The sequence below is a fragment of the Sciurus carolinensis genome, chromosome X (assembly GCF_902686445.1).
Source record: "Sciurus carolinensis chromosome X, mSciCar1.2, whole genome shotgun sequence".
Taxonomy (NCBI): domain Eukaryota; kingdom Metazoa; phylum Chordata; class Mammalia; order Rodentia; family Sciuridae; genus Sciurus; species Sciurus carolinensis.
The window spans coordinates 107,238,520-107,256,712 of record NC_062232.1 but is presented as its reverse complement, the minus strand read 5'-3'; the positions used below and the strand labels follow the sequence as shown (position 1 = coordinate 107,256,712).

At 33.0% G+C, this 18,193-nt stretch overlaps 1 protein-coding gene across 1 annotated transcript; it reads right to left on the bottom strand.

Annotated features, from left to right (window-relative positions):
* Window positions 1-6,276: 6,276 nt before the first annotated feature.
* On the bottom strand, window positions 6,277-7,410 carry LOC124972616 (actin-related protein T1-like). Its single transcript, XM_047537118.1, has one exon. The coding sequence runs from the start codon at window positions 7,408-7,410 to the stop codon at window positions 6,277-6,279; it is 1,134 nt and encodes a 377-aa protein (XP_047393074.1).
* Window positions 7,411-18,193: the final 10,783 nt, after the last annotated feature.

The following is an 18,193-nucleotide window of genomic DNA, read 5'->3' as shown; positions in this document are numbered from 1 at the left end:
TCAGAAGATGTAAAGATCTCCCATGTTCATAGAAAAATAAGATTAATATTATCAAAGTACCATATTTTCACACATGATCTGGAGATTCAATGCAATCTCTAAGAAAATATCAATGACATTGTTCACATAACTAGAAATATCAGTTTTTACATTCATTTGAAAGAATAAGGGTCCCACCAGAAAAGCCAAAGCAATCCTAAGCAAGAAGAGTGATACTGAAGGAATCAAAATACCAGATCTCAAATTATACTAGAGCTGTAGTATAAAAGCAACTTGGTATTGACATCAGAAGAGATATGAAGACCAAAGGAATACATTAGAAGACCCAGACACAAATGCACAAAGATATAGTCATTTGATACTCTACAAAAGGGCCAAATAAATGCTGTAGAAAAGATAGCTTTTTTTACAAATGGTGCTGGGAAAATTACATATCCATATGTAGAAGAATGAAACTAGATTCCTAGAGCTCAAGAAATAAAACCAATGATCAATAAATGAGATGGGATAAAATTAAAAACCTGCACAGCAAATGAACTAAGAGTGTGAAGAGCCCACAGAATGGGAGAAAAACTTTGCCAGCTATTTTCTGACAGGGTATTAATATCCAGAATATATAAAGAACTCAAAAAAGTTAACACTAAATAAGCAAATAACCCAATTAATAAATGTCATTTGAATTAAACAGATATTTTTGAAAAGAAGTAATGCAAATAGTCAACAAATATATGAAACATTGATCAACATTCTTAGCAAACAGGGGAATGTAAATCAAAACTACAGTAAGATTTCATGTCATTAGAGTTAGAATAGCAATCATCAAGAATACAAATAATAAATTCTGATGAGGATGTGGAGAAAAGGTACTCTTATATGTTGTTGGTGTGAATGGAAATTAGTACAACCACAGTGTAAAGTAGTATGGAGATTTCTTAGAAGAGTAAGATTGGAACCACTGCATTACACAGCTCTTTAACTCCTTTGTATTTATCCAAAAACCAAATTCAGCATAGCATATTGATGAATGCATAGAAATGTTTAAAGTTGTGCAATTCAAAATAGCCAAATTATGGAACAAGCCCAGGTGCCCATCAAAAGACAAATGGATCGAGAGAATATGGTATAAAAACACAATGTAGTTTTATTTGCCCATAAAGAATAATGAAATTATGTTAATTTCTGTTGAATGGAAGGAACTGGAGAAGATCAAGATAAATGAAATAAGCTAGACTCAGAAAGTCAAGGGTTAAATATATTCTCTCATGTATGGAAGTGAGGGACAATAAGGAATTTAAAAAGAGAGGATCCCTTGAAAATATAAGGAAGAACAGTATGAGAGAGGAAGGGGGCTTAGAGGGAGAGAGGATCATGGGAAAGGAAAATAACAGCAGAACAAAACTGACTAAATTATGCAATGTGCATGCAAGAATATATTATAGTGAATTCCACTTTTATGCATATGTAGGATACACCAGTTGAAAAACAATAATTTAAGGAAGACCAATTGATTAGAGGAAGGAGATCAAAGGTTGAAAAGACTTCAGGGAAGGAGAAAACACTGGGGGCTGAAATGGAGCCACAGGAACACAGGAGATCTGATGTGTCTTCAACATACTGATTTAATTTCCTTTCAATATATACTTTGGAGAGAAAGAGCTGCATCATTTGGTAGTTATATTTTTAGTTTTTGAGGAACCTCTATCATGTTCTCCATTGTGGATGTAGTTATTTACATTCACACTAACAGAATATGCCATTTCCTCTTTCTCCACATGCTCATCAGTATCTTTTACTTCTTTTTTATTAAAATGCTGTTTTTAGATATACATTACAGTATGGTGTATTTTGACATATTATACATATGGGAAGGGGGGGAAGATATAGAATAAATCATACATAATTTCCTATGCTCATATATGAATACCTGACCAATGAAACTCCACATCATGTTTCTTCTTTTTTTTATAATAGCTGTTTTAACTTAAATAAGATTATACCTCAGGGTTTTGATATGTATTTACAAGGAGGTAAATAATATTGAGTACTTTAATACACTTATTGGCCATTTATAGTTTGTCTTATGAGAAGATCTTAGAAACATCATTTGCCCCCACTAATTATGGAAAATACTAGCTATGTTTTTGAGTGCTTTACATATTCTGGATATGAAGACTCTGTGAGATGAATACCATCAGAGATTTTCTACCATTCTGAAGGTCTTTAGATGGTCTCTTAACACTGCTGATTATTTCCTTTGCTATACAGATTTGATGTAATTAATCTTTATTTTGGTTTCATGCACTTTTGCAGACTCATCTAGAAAAAACTTTGCTTACCTTAACTTCTAGTAATTTTAGAGTTTGGGGGTTTATACTAGCTCTTTGATGAAGCTTGAGTTGATTTTTGTGCAAGGTGGGAGAATTTCAATCTTCCATATGTACATATTCAGTTTTCCAAGCAATATTACTTGAAGAAGTTATCCTTTTACCATATTCTGTATTTTTGGTGTCTTTGCCAAAATAAGTTAGCTCTATATACACAGTCTTTTTTCTGAGACATCTATTTTAAACTCTTTGCCTATTAGTCTGTTTTCATGCCAACACCATACTGTTTTTGTTACTATGGTTCTGTAATACGTCATGAAATCAAGTATTATGATGAGCCCAGTTTCATTCTTTTTATATAGTATTGATGTGCCTCTTTATTTTTTTATGATTCCATATGAATTTTGGAATGTTTTCTACTTTTATGAAGAATCTCATAGGTAATTTAATGGACATTGCACTGAATCTATAGATTGCTTTAGATTGTTTAAAAAGTTTAACAGTATTAATTCTTCCAGTCCTTATGGAAAGTATATTAATCTATTAGTGTTCTTTTGAAATTTTTCATCAATATTTTGTTCCACGTTTCATTAAGTCATTTTAGTTATACATAATAATAGCATTCATTTTTACATAATTCAATCATGGAATATTATTTATTCCACAGTACTTACCTTTGACTTCCCCTCCTCCCCTCTCCCCCATCCCTTCCCTATACTCTAATGATTTTTATTCTATTTATTTGCAGTTTTTTTAAAATTATTGCACTGTGGATATGAATAAAGGTGAGATCCACTGCCTTCAGGGTTTTTTTTAAATTTTCACTGTAAAGGTCTTTCATTTCCTTAGTTAAGTTTATTACTAGGTCTTTTTGTCATTATTGTAATGGGATTGCTTTCCCAATTTCTATTTCAGCAAATTCACTATTGATGAAAAGGAAAAGATATTGAATTTTGTATCTTGATTTTGTATCCTGCTATTTTTGGGAATTTAACAGTTCTAATAGTCTTTTGGTGGAAACTTTAGTTTTTCTTATGTATAGAATTGTATAATCTGCAAAAAGGGATAATTTGATTTCCTCCTTTCTTATTTGTATGCTTTTTATTTCTTTCTATTGCCTAATTGTCCTGGCTAAGACTTCTACAACTGTACTGAATCAGAGTTGTTAGAATGGAAATCCTTGTCTAGATCTTGAACTTAGAGGAAATATTTTCCCACTTCAGGTATGATATTGTTGTGGGCTTTCTACATAGAACCTTTATTATGTTGAGGTGTCCTGTGTCCTCTAATTTATTCAGGAATTTTATCACAAATTGACCTTGAGTTTTGTCAAAAGCTTTCTCTTTATCTACTGAGATGACAAAATGATTTTTATCATTATTCAAGACATGGAACTAAAATTGACCACACATTAGGATTAAAAACATATCTTATTAAATACGATTTAATTCAAATTATACCATAACATTCCTTACCACAACAATATAGAACCAGAAATCAACATCTAAACAAGCTTGAGAAATTATACAAATACATGGAAACGGGAAAACACATTTGAAAAAATAGTAGGTCATTCACAAAATCAGAAGGAAAACTTAACAATTTCTTGAAACAAAAGAACATGGAAATACAATCTAATGAAAGATGTGGAATGCAGCAAAGGCATTCTACTAATACTAAAAAGAAAATTAGAAATGAGTGTCTCCATGAAAACAGAAAAATTTCAATTTAGGACTTGGAAATCAATAACACACTAACAAAAAATTAATGGAAGTACAGGAATAGCAAGTATTATATAAGAAATAAATAAAATAGGCAAAATATGTAGACCAATATTCCTGATGCTCAGAGATGAAAAACCCTGAATGAAACCAGCAACTTAAATTCATCAGCACATCAACTAGATCGAGTTAGTTTCAATAGGGAGGTCGGGATGGTTCAAAATACACAAATTAGTACGTGTAATACTTAGTTCATTGTTATTCAGCCTTTTATTTTTACCTATAACAGAATTAATTGTAAGTTTCTGATTAATTCAATATAGAGTCCATTTCACCTCCTAATTTCTAATACTGTCTTATTATTACTTTTTTAGTTCTTTTTCTCATGAATTCATTTAAGACTTCTTTGACCCTTTAGTTGTTTTGAAGGGTAGGTGCTAAATTGTTTTTGTTTTTACAATAGGGGTATATTCAGTTTCAGAAGATGGTCTCCAAATTTATTTAATGTTCTTTTTTCTGAATAATTCAAGTATATCAAAAGATTATAAAATCCAGACCGTGCCCATGATTCATACACCTCAGAATAATAGTATTTTTCTTTTAATGCTATACATTTCTATGTGGATATTTGTAATCAACACCGATTTTGAACATTTTCCAATGCTCATATTTTCTTCATTGTTATACAATGTGTATGGAAATACTCACATATGTGGGTGTGTATGTATGTTTTCTGTGATCATTTCTATATGCCTTCAATTAATCTTATACATGCACATCTTTCACCAAAGGTCTGTTTACGGAAATACCTTGTTGTCAGAAAACACCTTCGTTACCATCTTTCTTGGAATTATAATTGTATAAATCCCGACGAATAATGTTTGCTGACTCCTTTCAGGTGTTATTCCACTATCATCTTGTTCCACTGGAAGTTGTATGTAAACAAAGGTTTGCTGTTAAACCAGCACTCTCAAAAAAACATGAAATTAAAAAGACTTGATGCCTCGTGAATAGTATGGTTTGAAATTTTCATGTGGTATTGAAGCTAGCATGTGACATCACTGAACATGGATTTGGGAAGATATGTGCAAAATGTGAATACTCTAATGGATAGCTTCATTATTTACAGACTGCAATTCTTAAAAGAATGTTTACTTTTTGATTTACTTCCAGCTTTCCTTACAGCTCTCCTTACATTCCTTCCATCCCTCCTCAGAAACTTGTGTAAACACCACGGTGGGTGTTTATCCTTTGATATATTTCTCTAAATGTTTACAGTCATTTAAAAATAAATACTCATTTATGTGTGTACACACAAATAGGTGTATACATGCAAATATATGAGACATGATCATTGGTTTGTTCACCACAAAGATTGTATAGTAGAGCGTTCCTTGCAGTTTCCATTTGTCACACGATGATATTTTGGGGAAGTAATACAAAACCAAAGAGAAGACATATGCGTGCATAATTGGTTCAGCGACTACTTCACTAAGAGTCATTAACAGTTTCCCGTGTTCCACCCCTAAAAAGGTGCTATGCGCACATTTGGAAGTGAAAAGGAAGAATAATCAAGTAGAAGTATTGATTATTGATGTTTCAATTATTAATGAACTAAGAGTGGAGTTCCTGAACTTAAAGAGCCCTAAAGAAGTGAACATTTCAGGGTCCCGCCCTCTTTCCCATCTCCTTATCTGCCTGATCTCATATTAGATCAAGAGCACTGCTGTCCTAACTCAGGGCGAACCCAGTGAAATGGTTTGTTTATCCCTAAAAACAGGATAGCATTTCTGCTTTGACCACATTGCTGGCTCTCTCCACACTTTCCTTGGTGACTCTGTCTCCCGTACACTGGTTCTATCGGAAGCACCTGTGACGCCAGTTGCAGTAAAGATTGTAGGGACCCTCGTGAACCCGGCTTCTAGGCGCGAGGGTCAGGCACATTTGACAAGAAACCCTGAAATTGGACAGAGCCTGAACACACATCCCAAGGTTTTCTGTGGAGAAAGAGGGACTCAGAAGTTCATGGGGCAGTAAGGGTGGAACAGGCCCACTTAAACGTTTGCAAGTGCAATGGGAAAGTACCCTGGGGCTACAGAGCATCAACCGAAAATGGAAACGGGGAAAGTGGTTTATTGAACATTGTACGGAAGCCCAAGGGACCATGTCACCACCAGCTGGTACTGCAGCTGGCGCCGGCATTTCGAGGTGTTTCCAGTGTGCAATGTTCTTCAAAAGCATTTTCTCTGGACCACGAATTTGCCAAACTCCTTAAAGTCCTCAGAGGTGACCCACATCTGCTTGAAACTGCTCATAGAGGTCATGATGGATGCACCAATCCACGCAGAGAAACATCTATCGGGAGAAGCGGTGATCTTGATGGGGGTCCCCCTGGAAGCCATCTCTTCCAGTTCTTTCATGAGCCTTTCCTCCAGCCCAGGGAAGAGGGTGGTGCCTCCGGACAGCACGATGTCTGCAAAAAGGTTGCTCTGGATGTCGGCGTCGCACTTGGAGATAGTGCTGCAGACCATTTTGGAGAGCCCGGGGTCATGGATGCCCAGCTGGTCGGGCGCGAAGAGAACCTCAGGTACCTGGTATAGATGGTCCCCCATGTGGATGACATTTCCATCGGGCAGTTTGAATTCTGTCAGGACCTCCTGCCGCCTCTTGGATGGCTCTATCTCTGGCTCCAAGGAGACATAGCAGGACTTCTCTTTGATGTCATCCACCACAGCCTTGTTGAGTATGCAAGGGAAGGTACAGCCTCGGGCCAGGAGGAGCCGCGTGAGGTGCTCTGTGATGTCCCTCCCTGCCACATAGAGCTTGGTGACTGCGTGAGGGAGGGAGTAGCCCTCAAAGACGGGGACAGTGCAAGTGACCCCATCCCCACTGTCCACCACCAGCCCGGTCACGCAGGCCGAAGCGTAGAGCGCTCCCGCCGCGTGGTTCAGCAGGTAGAGCGCCGGCACACTGAATTTCTCGAACAGGATCTCCGCCGTCTTCTCTCGCGTCTCTCTCGGGTTCAGGGAAGGCTCCGTCAGCAGTATGGGCTGTTCACTGGGTTTCACTCCCAGGTCCCACTCGAAGAGATGCTTCCAGAGTTTCTCCATGTCATCCCATCTGGTTACCAGTCCACGCTCAATCGGGTAGTGCAGATATAAAGCATCGTACCTGTACTGGGCTTCTTCCCCCACAAAGTACTTCTTGCGATTGGCCCTGGCTGAAGGTATGTTGAATTTAGGATGCCCCACCACAGAGTTGATGACTTGCCGGGGTCCGATCTCCCCAGACAGGCCTACTTTGCAGAGTCCCGAACCGTTGTCAAAAACCACTGCAGGAACGTCCAATGCCTGTGGATTAGACATGTCTGCACCTGGTCTTCTGCACTTCACCAAACTGAAGAAGGAACACTTGGGCTACCTGGTGAGGTGGCAGGTACCTCTGAAGTCTTGGGGCTACGGGATGCTGGAGTTCTCAACTTGTCACCCAGGTGAAGCTAGCAGGCTGTCCTCAATCCACCAGAACACCCCGTTCTCAACCCATGAATGTTACCTCCCTTTTGGCGGCCCAAGGCCTGCTGAGGCAATTTCAAGGATGGTTGCCTGGAGCCTAAGAATGTCACCAAGACAACCATTGTCCTCAGTCAGCATCAAGGGACGGCCCTCTCAGCTGCCAGTACTTCCTGCTTGGGGAGAGGTGAAGCAGGACAGGTGAACACTACCTGGACGCAGCTTTGTGCAGATGCAGATCCCAAAGCAGGGGTCTACTTGCAGAACTCACTGAAGCTGCCTGCCCTACCCAACAATCTTGCCTGGTCTGGCTTTGCTGGATAATACCTTTAAACACAGTAAAAAATAATACTTATTTAGACAAAATTTCTTCATATATATTACTGTATGTATTATTTTATATTTAATGTATTATGAATATATATTTATATGTACACATTGCATGTTATATATATGAATATGTATACATGTTTGTATTTTTACTCACAGGAATCACTTCTGAATCTACTTCAGGAAGGGAACATAATTCAGACACCATACTGAAAATAGAACTGTGAGAAATGAATATTAAAAGTATGAATAACAATTTCAATCTGATAATATGCATCTATAATTGAGTGGTGATACAGGGGTGGGATATTATCACAGCTCTATTACTTCTCCTTCTGTGGAAGTAACTGGGATAATATATGTTATCTCCCTGGAAACTACTACAAAATGATAATGTATACAAAATAAAAGTTTCAATTTTGATTAGCCTGAGAACTCAAAGCAGAGTTTAGTTTTAGAACAATAAGAGACTATCAAGGCATGAACTTGTCCAATAGAACTGCCTTATGTGGTCTGCTGATCTGCTGTATGTGAAATAAAAAAAAAATTCCTTCCTTTTGCTAAGTGGAGGAACTAAGTATTCTACTCAAGTTCATGTTCACTATAAACTGCCATAATCAACTTGGAAAACCCTTTCTTTTGTTTTCCCTTTAATTTATATATTTTTAAAAGTTTATTGAGATCAAATTCAATAAAAATTCACCTACTTAGTGTGAAATTAGTATATTTCCACAATCATGATTTCAATATGTTGACAGATATTTTCATATATAACAAATGTCAATTTTAGAATATTTTCTTTACCTAATAAAGAATCTCAGTACCCTTTAATTTTTAACCCTCATTCTCCTGAGTCCTTTGTCCTAGTAGAATACTTTATTTCTTTGTTGATTTTACATTTTAACCATTTTTTCATATAAATAGAATCATATTTTTTTTATCTCTGACATCATTCACTCTGCATATTGCCTTAAATATTGTAACAGTGTTTTGATACAATTCATTTTCTATATTAGTTAATGGACATTTATTGTTTTCACCTTCTGTTTATTATGAAATATGATGAAAGCAATATTATACATTTTTGTAAGGACTTATATTTTCATTTCTCTTTTGTATATATCTAGACCTGAAATTGCCATGATATGTGACAGCAACTATATCTTTCATCATTTCATTTCTGTTTGTCTGCTTTCCAAAGTGTCTGTGACATTTTACATTCCCACCTACACTGTAGGTGGGTTCATCCTTATACACATTTTTTTCCCAAAAGTATTATCTGTCATTTTTATTCTAGGCATTCTTGTATGTCTAAAGTATTATTTCATTCTGGTTTTGATTTACATCCTGATGCTAAAAGTTTTCCCATATGTTTATTGGTCATTTGTATACCATTGGAGAAGTGTGTATGCTGATACTTTGCCCTTTTTAATGAGAGTGCCTTTTAATTGCTGAATTCTATTTGTCCTTTCTGAACTGTACATAGTAATCTTTAATATTTAATATATTATACACATGAGGGCTGGAGGTATAGCTCGGTAGAGTGTTTGCCTCTTATGCTCAAGGCCCTGCGGTCAATCCCCAGCAACAAGCACACACACACACACACACACACACACACATACACACACACAAATATATATAATATATGCTATTCTTCCACTATTTTCTTTTTCTTTAGAACATCAACAAGTTTTTAATGTTGGTGTAGTCCAATTTATCTATTTTTCATTTGTTGGTCACATCTTTGCACCATTATCTATGAATTCATTTCAAAATCCAAGATCATGAATTTTTTACCATTTTCTTCTTAGAGTTTTACATTTTTAATTCTCACATTCATGTTAGTTTTATTTTGTGTTAACTTTTGATATAGTTTGAGTTGTTTCCTACTTAATTCTTTTGAAGATGTCTATCAAGTTTTTCCAGTACTATCTGTTCAAAAGGGCACTTCTCTTCTCATTAAGTTTTTAGGACCCTTTCAAAAAACATTTGACCATAGACATATAGGTTGTTTTCTAGACTATATATTCTAGACTATATTTCATTGATCTGTATGTCTATTCTTATACTTGTAGCACATTTCATTCCTTGATTGTCATTGCTCTGTGATATATTTTTAAACTAAGGAGTTTGAGTCATCCTGTCCTCCTTCCTCTTTTTCAGTATCATTTTGAACATTCAGGGTCCCTGAGATTTTATTTGAATTTAAGGATCAGTTTGTCAATTTCTACAAATAAGTCTCCTGGGATTTTGATTAGAATTGCATTGAATCACTAGTTGAAATGGGAGAACATCACTAACCTAAAACTATCAACCCTTCTAATCTATGAGCATGTGATTTTTCCCATTTATTTGGATCTATTTCAGTATCCTTAAAAATATTGTTGGTTTCAGAGTAAAATTTTTGTAAATTTTGTCAAATTTATTCTTAAATATTTTGTTTTCATTATTATATGATTGTAATTGTTTCCTTAATTTGATTTTCAGTTTGTACATTGCAAAAGTATAGAGAAATGATTTATTTTTGTATTGAATTTGTATCCTAAAACCTTGCTGAATTAGTTCATTTGTTCTAAATTTTTAGTGAATTCTGATGTATTTCACTTAACAATTTAGAATGAATTATATATGCATAATATACATACATTAAATATATGTACATATACATATTTTCATATTCATTAAACATATCATATTTAATGTGTATATTTATATTTCCATATCATCAGCATATAGATAAAACTTTATTTCTTCTTTTCCAATCTTCATGAATTTTATTTTCTTTTATTTACTAAATATTCTGTCTAGAACTTCCAGCACAATGTTGAATAGATAATGGGGGGAAGCATCCAATCCTTTACCACAAAGTAGCATATGAGCTATAGGTTATTTACAGTTTCCATTTTTCAGGTTATAGAACTTACTTTCATTTTGTAGATTTTTAAGCGATGTAGTCCTCAAAGGGTGATTTTTTTTCAAATATTTATAGGTGAAAAAATTAAATTTGAAAAATGTTGTATGGGTTGAAATAATCATATGAATTATAGATTTTATTTTATTGACATGGTATATATTCTAATATGATTTTCAGGTGATAAATAAACCTTGTATCTTAGGAGTTTACTCACTTGTATATAGTATATATCTATATCTATATCTATATATATCTATATTTATATATACACATATATATTGCTGGTTTGGTTTTTGTTGAGGGCATTTATATCCATATTAGTAAGCAATACTGGTCTACAGTTTTCTTTCCTTATAATACCTTCATTTGGTTTTTATATCAGGATAATTCTGATGTAATACAATGAGTTAGGTAGAATTGCCCCAAATTCTATTATTTGGAAGAATTTATGAAGAATTGGTATTATCTCTTTGTTAGAATTGAGCAGTAAAGCCATCTGGTCATGGGCTTTTCTTTTTGGGTAGTTTGTTGGTTACTAATTCAATCTCTTATTTGTTTTAGGTGTATTCATATTCCTGTATTTTCTTTAGGTCATTTTCAGTGGTTTGTGCCTTTCTAGACATTTTTCCATTTAACCTGAGTAATTTGTTTATAGCATGCCATTATCTGTGTAATTGTTTATAATCTTTATTTCTGTAAGATTGGTAGCAATACCCCTCTTTGTTTAGATTTTTAAAATAGTCTAATTATGGTTTCATTCATTTCTCTAGTTGATTTTATATTGTGTAATTTAATAATTTCATCTATAATTGTTATTGAATTATCCTGCCTTTAAATTAGATCTATTAAAGCACATTAATTATAGAAATTAATGTGTTTCACTGTGACATTTTCATAAATGCATATATTGCACTTTGGTCATGTCTACCATTCCTTCTACCCTCTTTTGCCACCTCTCTGCCACCCCAACCCAGGTAATTTTCCCCTTCCATAATAATCCCTCTATTAGGTCATTTGTATTTTGTTTTTTGCATATGAGAGAAAACATGATTTTTTTTCTGTGTCTGCTTAATTTTGCTTAATAAATTGTTCTTTAATTGTGTTTTCTAGCAAATGATTCATTCTGCTTTATGGCAGCATAACATTTCTTTGTGGATATATACCACATATTTTTAATCCATTCATCTTTTATTGGTTACCTAAGCTGATTCCATATCTTGGCTAGTGTGTTATAATAAACATGGGTATGCAGATATGTATTTTGTATGTTGACTTAATTTCCTTTGAGCAAATACCCAGGAGTAGTATAGCTGGATTATATGGTAGCTGTATTTTTAGTCTTTATTCTCTATATTATTTATTTTGCCATGTTCTTTATTATTTCTTTCCTTCTGCTGATTTTAAGTTTAGTTTATTCTTATTTTTCTAAGACCCTAAGATACAATTATATATTATTTTTCTGAAATCTCTCTGCTTCTTTAATGTTGGTGCTCATACAACCATACATTTCTTTCCTGTAACCACTGTCAATATATCCCACAGGTTCTGGTATGTTTCCACTATTGTTTGATTCTAGAAATTGTTTCATTTCCCCACTGATTTCTTCCATGTCCCACTGTTCATTCAAAACTCTGTTGCTCAATCTCTGTGAGTTTATACTTCTGTAGTTTCTCATTGCATGGGTTTCAGGTTTCATTCCATAACTATCTAATAATATGAGAGAAATTATTTCATTTTTAAATATTTGCTAGGTTTTGCTTTATGACCTTAATATGATTTTGGAAAATGTTCTATGTGACAATAAAAAGAATGTTATTTAGTAGCTGTTGAATAGAATATTCTATATATGTCTGCTAATTCTATTCAACCCATAGTGTAATTTAACTCTGATGTTTCTTTGTTGATTTATTTTTTTGTTTGAATGCTCAATCTATTGGTTGGAGCAGGGTATTTAAGCCACTCACTCTTATTGCATTGAGGTCTATCATGTTCTTTATGTCTGATAGTGTTTTATTCATAAAATTGGGTTCTACTAATGTTCAATATATGTGTGTGTGTATATATATACATATACACACATATATGTATATACTAATATATACATATATATAATTTAAATGTGTATGTACATATTAATACATTATATATGATCATTATAATTATATATAATTATTACAACTTAAAATTATACTTATTATAGCTTCTTGACAAATTGTTTATCAATATGAAGTGACATTCTTTGTGAGAAACCTTATCAAACCATTTAATCAAGTGTTATGTTCCAGTAAATCTTGTTTTCTATTGCAATCCTCTATTTTATCAACATAGTGAAATTAACCATTATGTGATATTATCATATTTATTTACATTTTTCATTGATTATAATCTCTGCTTATGTTGTAAAGTCTTTCTCTTGTACATTTATATATTGAAACAAGTATAACATGCCTTGAAACATATAGGGCCACATGATTATTTTTCTTGATTGACTTTTTAATTACAGAGGAAACATATTTCAAAGCTAATCTGAGATTATTATCTGGAGCCAAGGAAATATTTTAAAGGAGCATATCATTTAACAAATGTGGGTAATTTCTAGGTACTATTCCTATGACATAATTCCATTATATGTTTCTTTGGGTATTAAATGTTTGTGGAATTTATAAAATATGTTTGCTTTATTGGCAAAGAGATATAAAGACTCATTTTAATGAAGATGCATTTTATATGCATTTGTATCAGAGTCTTGGTCACACTGCACACATTATTTTAAAACTGTTTCACTAGAGTTATGGCCATGATGTGTAGAAAATTAAAAGGCTCATTTATCTTATTTTATTTCCTTCCCACTCTAAAGTGAAACAATTCTGAGAAATTCATATGTGTACATTTGTGAAATCAGAGATAGATTTAAAATTCAAGGTAGTTTTGGGTTGATTAAACAATCATGCTAATTTCATAAATCTGTGTAGGGTCATTTTCAAGAGTCATAGACCATATTTATATCACAAATTTTTCTTATATTAGACCATGATAGACCTGATCCGATATATTTCACATGTATAAAACTCCTATCTCCTACATCTACTGTTTTCATTTACCAAAATGATAATAACAAAACTTCATCCTCTGTCTTGCACATCCCAGATAATCCTATTTCATGAACCAAATCAGGATGTAATATCTTGTATTTATCTTTTCTGAATCTATGACATTGTAGTTAGATGTTACTTTTAATATCTCACTTATCATTTTACATGTATTTGTGTGGATGTAATTATCAGATATACTGAAATTATGTTTTAACTTTAACATTATAACCTAACACCACGTCCTAAACCTAATATTTAGTAGACTAATCTCACCATATTGAAATTATTTTTGAATGTTTCTAATGTGGTGAGTTTAGATTACTGCTGCTCCAGCCATATTCAATAATCCTTACTACCAATTGTCCATATGGAGGAATAAACTCATGGACTTTGTTGATGGTCACATTCTCTTATCAAATGACAGTCCTTCTTCTGGCATAAAGTATCTGTTCTCAAAGGATACCATATCTACACAATCACATGTTAATCATCACAGCGATATACTAGGATAACTGCTGAAAGTCATACCCACACTATTCCTTTATCCCTTTATCCACCCACTCATCACCCCACCAACATCAGAATTCTTGCATTCCTTATTTTGTACTTATGTAACCTCACTTCTCTCAATAACTATAGTTAGAATAATTGATAAGTGTTAGGGTTGCTAGTAAGTACCCTTAGAGATGTTATAGTATAATCTAAAGGTTTCATTACTCAGGGAATCAACTGATAAATCATAGGTAATATTTTGCCTTAGAGTGACTGTCACACTGGCTTGCCTTTTTCAAGGGGTCTGGTTTTCAGACTTTCTTCTATAGAAGAACATCAGGGAATTGTACAAAGTTTAATTTGAATTTTTCTTTCAACATATTCATTAAAAATTCCTCATAAAATTAAAGTACTCAAATGTTTTTGATTTTGATCATTTTTGTGCAGATTTCAGAAAAAGAAAGCTTTCTCTCATCTGTTTGCGTATATTTTAGGTTCTTTTAATTATGAACTTGATATTGTACAATGGTTTATTATTATTCTTCAAAACTTTTCATGTGTACTCATGCAAAACATACAGGCAAGTGCATTTCTGTAGCACCTGCTGGCTTTTATTCCAAGACATGAATTTGTGTTAAAATGAGGAAATCTCAAAAAGTAGCTGTTTTGTTGCTAAGTTGAAAAACTTCTATTTGAAATCAAACTAGCATGATAAGTACCTACTAAAGGATATCTAATACAGTGTCCAACTTATAACTGGTATATAATAAATGGGGATCTGTCATATTAAGGAGTCATATTCTATTTATATTTAGGTGATTCATGAAGGAACAATAATATACAAAGGCGATGCTCTATTCTTCATTCATATCTACCTGAATTATGAGTTATTTTAGTTCTGTACTTGAATAAACTTTTACCTTCAGTTTTGTATTTTAAATGTTGATTTTGTAAACATCTTTCGTTTTTGTATCAGGGATTGAACCAAGGGGCATTTAACCACTAAGCCACATCCCCAGCCCTTTTTATTTTTTATTTTGAGACAAGGTCTCCCTACATTGCTGAGAATGGTTTGAGTTTGTGATCCTCCTGCCTCAGCTTCCTCAGCTGCTGAGATTACAGGTGTATGTCACTGTTCCTGGCCTTCACAAACATCTTTCTTAAAAATATTTTTTAGGTGTAGATGAGCACAATATCTTTACATTAGTTATTTAGTTTTATGTGGAGCTGAGGATAGAACCCAGTGTCTTACATGTACAAGGGAAGTACTCTACCAGTGAGCCACAACCCCAGCCCCACAAACATCTTTTGATCATCTAAAAGTCCATACAGTAATAAAGAGGAACATACACTTCCACAGAAATACTTTTGTTTACTTTTACATCAGATAAATGTGTATTTTTTTTTTTTTTTTTTGGTGCTGGGGATTGAACCCAGGGCCTTGTGCTTGCAAGGCAAGCACTCTACCAACTGAGCTATCTCTCTAGCCCCTAAATATGTATTTTTGACAATTTTGATGCAGACTGCTTGTAATAGGGCTTGTTTTACTAAACTTTGTATGATTAAAGTGTAAGAGTAGAGTGTATTTTCTCAAGCTACTATAGCCTTTAACAGTGAATATTTGTGACTAATCAGTTATTAACTGTATAAAATAGAAAAATGGTGTGTGAAATATATAAAGAAGTAAATGTGTACAATTTGTATACACAGTTGTGGTTTTATAACTTAAAAGTAAATTTTATATTTTATTATTTTATATTTCCTGTATTTGGCTTATAATTAGGCAAAAATAGCATTAATGACATGCTTCTTTAGATTTTGACAATGAGTATAAATGAACATTTCTTCTAATTAATGATTTTCTGTTTGTGTTTTAAGGAAACTAATAGGAAAAAGAAAACCTTTCTTCCCATTTTAATATTCATTAGGATATAGAGATTCCCTGGGCAGCTATGAGGCAGTATCATACAAATTTACCAGGTATTTAAATCAGCCATCTTTATCAGGATCTTCTTTATTAATTAATTTGGTTAAATACTATCATATTATACGGATGTGATTCTGGGGTTAGGAAGTAGAGCAGTTATCCTCTTCTTTCTAAGAGATGTAACGATAACTCTGATGATAAACATTATCATTTCTCTGAAAATGAAACAATTATGTCCATTTTATTTGTTCTTGATGTGAGAGTCTTTAAATGTCTATGTGGATTAGAAAAATAATGAACATGTGTTTTTCAATTAAAAGAACTGAAAAGTACAGTTTGCCAAAGAAATTAATTTAAATAGCTATAAAATTATTTGAAACAACTTATAATGCTATTTTATCCTTGAAGTGTTATTTGCATATCATCAATAAACAATGCTCACAGAAAGTTTGAAAGCTTTATATCTGGCAGGACAAAAGATTTCACATATCTCCTTTCTCTCTCTTTTTTTCCTAATAAACCTAATCCTGGGTCATTCAATTAATCATACTCAGTAGTGCACATATGCTGGTATCCATCTGCTGAAAGTTTTCATCAAGTGACATTGTCTTGTAACTGGATTTCAGAATTATTTGGCATGCCTGCAACATAGCCCACCTTCTGTTTCAACCTATAAAAGAGATGCTTCAATTTTCTTCTCCTTCATTATAATAATTTATATTGCTAATACACCAGACAATTTCCATTTAAATATTCAATTTTTTTTGACTATGCAGTCTTTGCTGGGATTAAAACTTTCTCAGAGGACACAAAGATGTCTGTTGGTTTTCTACATTAAGAGCAGAATAAAAGTTTATATACTTTCTTCAACTTTCAGCCTCTATAATTACATAGTCTTTGGAAAATTTCTCTCTGATATTATGTGCTATTATTATAATTATAATTATAATTATTATTATTATTATTATTACTACTGGACATTTAACCTAGGGCTGCTTTAGTACTGAACTTTATCTCCAGCTATTTTTAAATTTTATTTTCAGATGGGTTCTTGCTAAGTTGCTTGGAGATTTACTCAGTTGTTCAAGCTGGCTGCAAAATTGTAATCCTCATAAGGAATGCACCACTTCATCCAGTCCACTATTATTTTTGAAATGTACATGACCTTATAATGTATAACAAGTTGTTATTCATAGAAATAAGACAGTGGTAAACCACTGTGCTAAGGACAACTAGTATAACAAAATTAATCAGAAACAGATATTTGATCTAATTAATCAGAGTTGTGTGGTTTTTTTCATAGAACTTATTACAGTTTGTAGTTTTACACCTATTTTTAAATTTATTTAAGTTACATCATTCCCCTTCACTCAACCATAAGCTTTCAAAGGTCAGAGTTTACTGTCATTCAGAATTATCTAGAGTCCCCAACACTGTGCAAATCATAGAGTTGGTGCTCAACATATATTTTTTATTTAAAGAAATCTGAAAATGATTTACTTTTAAATTCTAATATTTTCTTATAAATTTTCCAAATACTCAACTGCTGTGTTTTTAAAATTTCTCTTTACAGATAAAAGATTTGGAGCTTATACATGGCAGCCAAACATGAAACAAAAATTTGTCTAATTCCAAAATTTTCACAATTATTTTCATGCATGCTTTTAAATAAATATCTAACCAACTTTCTAGAATGGGTTATTGAACATATAATTGTTTATTGGGGGGAGTGGTCATTGGAACCAACTATGGCAGCATAGGTTACAACAGTGGTATATGAAGATATATTTAAATGTATTCAAATAAGAATGATAAATATATTGATATAAACTTTGATAAAGCAATTGGTGGGAAAATGGCAGTTTTATTATATTTTATGTT